Source organism: Varanus komodoensis, unplaced genomic scaffold (assembly GCF_004798865.1).
Source record: "Varanus komodoensis strain SLA01 unplaced genomic scaffold, ASM479886v1 scaffold5, whole genome shotgun sequence".
NCBI classification, from domain to species: Eukaryota; Metazoa; Chordata; class Lepidosauria; order Squamata; family Varanidae; genus Varanus; species Varanus komodoensis.
The window spans coordinates 52,035,661-52,041,544 of record NW_025336087.1 but is presented as its reverse complement, the minus strand read 5'-3'; the positions used below and the strand labels follow the sequence as shown (position 1 = coordinate 52,041,544).

The window sequence follows — 5,884 nt, the reverse complement described above, 5'->3', positions numbered from 1 at the left end:
TCCAGGAAAGCCAGGTTTGGCTCTTGGGCCTGAGGATCTGTATCCCCGTCTTAATCTAATAAAATGTCAAAGAGTTTGCCAACATACTGATGAGAAAGAAGACCAGGTAAAATTATGTTGTGTGATCTCCAGGCCAAACTCTCATCCTTACTCCTTTAGATGAAGATCTAATCTCAGTTCATTGATTTCAGTGGAAAGCTGGATGTTCCTCAACAGGGTATCCCAGGAAGCATTGTGTCCATAGTAAACTTTGTTAAGTCAGTCTCATGAAAATTAGTGGGGTTTGCCGCAAAGTGGTGGGTTTCACATCTGGATGTTTGTTGCAGGTCTCATCCCCTGCTAAGATGTCTGGGTGAAAGGAGCTCTCCCTCTTAATATGACAGAGTAATTTAGTACAGAAAATAGTTTAAGGCCCACTGTAGGCAAACCTAGTTCTAGATATCTGTGGGCCTGCCTAGCCCCATTTTTGCTTTTAGATATGAACAGGAAAAAAATGAAGATAGTGTCCTTGGAAAGCACTTTGCTTTTCTATTCTATAGCTCCAGCAAGCCTCAAAGTGTCTGCGATTAGAGGAAGAGGCTTCCAGGGCAAGGGCAGCAGCTTTCATGCTACATGTATGCAATCCACCCTTGTAAATCACACAATGATCCCTACTGCTACCATACAAAGGAGATCACAGACCACATGGCTGGAGCAGCTGTGCAGCCCAGCAGTAGGGGCTGATGGCAGGTCTCTCAGCAGTCTCTTTGCTCGATGGATGTCCAGATCCATCCGCTCTGATGCCACCATGTGCACACCTAAGGCAGCACAACACATTTCTGTTCTCTTTCTGCACTGTATCAGATATTGTGTTGATGAACTAGTCTAGCTTTCCCCAACCCAGAGCCCTCTGGACTGAATATTCAGTCACCCTAACAGGATGGCCAATATACTGGCCAGAGAATGATGACAGCTATAGACCTGTTCATCTGGAGAAGGCTATGCTAGACGATGTGCTGAGTGGTAGGATCAAGTGTGTCACATGGGCCAAACCCTCTCTGACTATGATGCTGTTCATGCCTAGGAATGCTCATATTCATCGGGTTTTGTTTCTGTGCCTTCTTAGGCTTTTTACTGCTCACAGGAGCTTTCTCCATCTTGGTGCCCTTCAAATGCTAGATTGCAGCTCCCAAGACAGCATGGTCATTGGCACCATGCCATATCTGAGACCACCAGGCTGGGGAAGGCTGGCCGACAGTCATGCAGAGGCAAAACAGACAAGGCTTCAGCAACTGCTAGCGTAAGATATTGCATGCAGGAAGGTGCATATTAGAAAAGGCTGCCAAAGGCAAACAGGGATTTTGATGTGTTTGAAATTTAAGGACCTTTTCAGGTGAGAGATTGTCAATGAAGGGAGTGTGCAGTCTTGCACAGCCAGGGAGGACAGCCAGCTGTCTTTCCCTAAGAAAGTGCTTCTAATGCAAAGTTGCTGGATTGGTAAACCACAGCATTTTGAGCCTTGTTCACTATTGGCATTTGTGCCAGTTTGCTTGTATTCCCACCCCAAATCCCACCAGTAGCTACAGGAGTGTCATAGGTACTTGTTCAGTGGTGTACATGAAATAAACTTTCCCTTGCCTACACTGACAGGGCAGCATTTTATTTCTCTCTGCAGTACGACACAAGTGGTAATATAAATTACATTGCACTAATGCAAGGGGACCTCTAGCACAATGCCAATATAGTTGGCCTGACAGAATTCCCCAGAAACCCCATCACCCCAGCTAACACTATTGGCATTGCTGTCGGTATCTTTGTGCCAGTGCAACAACATTTATGTTCATGTGAGAGCTGCATTAGATACTGCTCTATATTTATAAATGCTTTCAGTGGAAAGTTTATGCAACCCTTTAAACAAAACAATAAAGCCATGACAAACTCATGTAAGGCTACCTTCTTCTATATAGGAATGCCTCTCTCCTTTCTAAAACTCTTGATGTTTCCGCGTCACCTCTTTTTCCTTTTCATTGAGTTCTGCATTCTCCATTTTACTAACTCAGACACTGATCCTGTCCTGGAACATCTGCAATTCAGTCTCTGGATATACATCCAGACCCCTCTGAACGCTGCCTCCAGATTCAAATGGTTCTACCCCTAAGTCCTGCCCTGGAGCCAGAATATTTTATGGCAGTATCTTGTTGGGCAGCCGTATATACTACATATAGAACTAGTAGCAGGAAAAGCCAAAGTTCTGCGTTGAAATTACAGTTACCAAGACAAGGAGGTCCATTCTAGACACTAAATATTGCAGAACATTGACCTAGAAAGAAAGCTCATATTGAACCATCTTGTCTCAGTCCTCTTTCTACATATGTTTTATACGGTGCAAGGATTGTTTAATTCTGATCGGATATTCATTCTTTTCTTGCAGCGTTATCATTTGATAGCTGGAAAACAGCATGTCCAGCAGCTAAGGTAATGCTAGAAGTGTGTCTGTAAAACTATGTTTAACTGATGAAATATATCTGATTTTAATGGGGCAGTTTTCTTTCCATGGGAGTTAATTGAGATTAGAACATTACAAATACATAAGGAAAAAATAGGCTTTTGTCTATGGCTGGGAAAGGGATGCAGTCTGTATAACTTTCAGCAAAGCATATTATACTCTACAATAAAATGTGTATGATATTGGTCCTGATAGAAGCCAGTCATCTTGCCTCTCAGCTGTCTACTGTGAACAAGTGGTTGAAGTGGTTTTCTAAGATGTGGTTCCTTATGCTTTCCCAGGACTACTTCTGATCTTTTTTCCCATTGACAAGGACTTCATGATCATTAAAATAGGAAAAAGCAAATGAGCTGCTAGTTCCCAATCAAAATTAGTACTTAAAAACACTACCTTTCATAGTGTATTTTAATTTTGCATTCTGCTGAGAGAATTCGTGGAAAATTCAATGTGGCTGGGCAGAATTATTACATTTCTGCACAAATAAATAGCCTAAATTCTGCACTCCTGGATAAATTATGCACAAGCAATATATTGCCATGTATATAATGGAATATATATACAGTGGTACCTCAGCTCACAAATGCCTTGGTTCACGACCAAATGGGGTCATGAACAAAAATGTCACGAAAATTTTGACGTGGGTCACAAACTCCGCATTGGGTGGTGACCAAGATCACATCCATCTCCCCACCCCCCGAGTGGGGAGATGGCCACGATCACAGTTGTGTTGGTGCAAGAAAGACGTGTGTGATCACAGGCATGCTCCTGCAGTAAAGACGGGTGCAATCTTGGCCATCTCCCCCCCTCAACCAGCACGATCACGCCTGTCTCTCCCTCCCCTGGTGTGCCTGCGATCATGCCCTCTCTCCGCCGCCCAGCATGCCAGGATGATGGGCGTGTGCAGGGATGACAGGTGCAATCTCGGTTGTGCTGAGGGGAGAGGGGAAGAAGGCCGCGATCTTTGTTGTTCTTTGTCACTTTGCTTTACATTTTTCTGATGAAAAAAATGGTCACAGAACGGATTAACCTTATTTACATTGAACCATATGGGGAAATTTAACTTGGGTCACGACCAGTTTGGGTCACGACCAGAGCCCTGGAATGGATTAAGTTCATGAGCCAAGGTACCACTGTAGGTATATATATTGGATTTTTAGAATTGAAGGAACCTGTAATTTATTGGTAAAGTTGGAGGAAGGGTAGAAAAACTAGAGTTACACAGCCAAAAGCACTGGGAGGGTGAAGCAGGAAATAATATAATGGAGTTGTTTGAATGACTTGGCTGCCAGGTTTGCGATATAAGCCAGTAGCAGGCTGCAGAGTACACAGCCAGAATTTTGAATATGCAGCTGAAGATCCAATTTGAGAATTTTTGTGTCATATGATCCTTGGTGAGTTTGGGCTAAACTAGCCTTGCATAATCCACGGTCACCAAATTGTCATGACAAGCCAACCCCTGAGTGGCGTTTGCATGTGCAAGTTAATTAACCCGTGGGGAACAACCATGTATTGTCCAACTCCAATCATCCAAAGGGGGCACAAAATGTCTTCCTCTTCCTTCTTTTTCTGTGCACTTTATGAATGTGGGCTATAATTTGCATAAAATGAAATTTGTATGATTCAAATGAAATTTGAAGCATGGGCTCACCTATGTGTCTTAAGAGATGAAGAAAGATATATTTCCATTTGTTTCAGCAGCCTTACTTTAAGCAAAATCACTATAAAGTATTCCAGTGTTAATTGACATGAGAAGGTTTATGAGTAAACAAAAGAAACCATATAAAGACAGCTAAGTGTTGGCGAGGCGGAGAAACAGTTGCTTTTGTGTGTGTCTAGCTGAAGTACCTAGAAATTCTAGATGGAAATTATGAAATACATTCAGAATAAAATGTGATGTAGTTTGCCACTGATGCATGTAGCATTTTTACATGGATTCAATAAAAGCCTTGCATCTTATAATAAAGATACCAGTGTTTCAGTTGTCAAAAAACAGAGCACTATCTGAAGAAATAACAATTGCCTCAAAATGGAAATCTTTAATATCGCCTCCTCAGATTACAAAAAGGTTGAATAATAGGTGGTGCAACAAAGTTTTTCAACTTAATTATGTTTGTATCAGGGTAAATCTAGTGTGTAAAGGCGTGATCTGTGTGAGCAGGAGATTATTTGTGTGATACTGGATGGGCCGGTGTGATTGTGAGTATAAATCTGAAATGCAGGAAATACTCTCTGCCCTCACCATTTTGTCTAGAGCTCTACCCTAAGTACAGGTGTCCGCTTATCTCTTTCCTTTTTGCCCTCCTCCAATTTCCTTGTTCCAACTACTGGAAGTCTTCTTTTCATCACAGGTGATCAGAGAACCAGATGGGCAAGACAGTTTGTCTCTTGATTCATCATCTCCTAAAGCAAAGGAATCTGCCAGTTGCTTAAGTAACAATCCTACTTTTTGCCATGAAGCTTCGTTTGCCTCCCCACTGCGTTACCGGTCACCAAGTCCTGGTAGGAGAAGGCCAACTTCACCATACAGGTCACCATTCCCAGATTGTTTTGTTTTGATTGCAGAATTGTTTTTAAACGTATTTTGTGAGCTGCCTTGAAGGCCTTTATTAGGTGTCAATCTGGGATAATTTGGAAAAGCATAATAAATACAAGCAGTGCCAGTGATTAAATGCAGAAGACTCCTGCACGTCTTTCATGAGTTGCCTGATATGTGGCTTGATGAGGCTCCCTGGAGGATTACTAACATCTAGAATGCCTTGTTCGGAAAAAGTCAAAGCTACAGTCCTCTTACTCTTTTTCTCTCATGCTTACAGAAGGATACAATGCAATGATGCTCATCAGCAGAGATAAAGAAGAATAGGAGCTCAGTTCTAGGCAGGTCCCATAAATAATCCTGACCTTGTGGTATAAATAGCCCCCAAAATCTGAGAGAATTCCACACATTTGGATCTATTTGTCATTGCTCTGAAGAAGAAGTACTTTGCGTTCACAGTCAGCACTCTGGCAGAAGTTGATTTCCTCAGCGGAATGGTGCCTTTTGTTGGCCATAATAGGAACGAGAGTTATTTTGCTGGTGACCGACTTGTAGAACAGAGAGGTCAAAGACTAAAGCAGAGCAGTGCCTCTGTGCGGGATCAACAATAGCGGGCCATGCAGCTGTGCACTTCAGGGCTTGGAGGAGTGGCCTGTGGTGATGCGGCTGCATGCTGGGCAGCACAGAGGGTGGCGCGTGGAAAACATGGGAGAGGGCGTCGTGAGGAGTCCTTGGTAGAAAGGGCTCCAGCCCTTGGGCCCATCAGCTCTTTGGATTTCGTTCTAGTTTTTTTTCACATGGGAGCTTAATACCTTTTTTATTTTGGTATTGCTGTGTCTATAATGCCAGTGTAAAACGTACACTGG

At 42.8% G+C, this 5,884-nt stretch overlaps 1 protein-coding gene across 1 annotated transcript in view; it reads left to right on the top strand.

Moving 5' to 3' along the window:
- SPATA6L (spermatogenesis associated 6 like) overlaps positions 1 to 5,345 on the top strand; it is a 22,932-nt gene extending 17,587 nt beyond the window's left edge. The window contains exons 8-11 of the mRNA XM_044446210.1: positions 864 to 1,002; positions 2,411 to 2,454; positions 4,834 to 4,984; positions 5,299 to 5,345. Coding sequence (XP_044302145.1) covers positions 864 to 1,002; positions 2,411 to 2,454; positions 4,834 to 4,984; positions 5,299 to 5,345 — 381 coding nt within the window. The remainder of the gene's footprint in view (positions 1 to 863; positions 1,003 to 2,410; positions 2,455 to 4,833; positions 4,985 to 5,298) is intronic.
- The last annotated feature ends 539 nt before the right edge of the window (positions 5,346 to 5,884 follow it).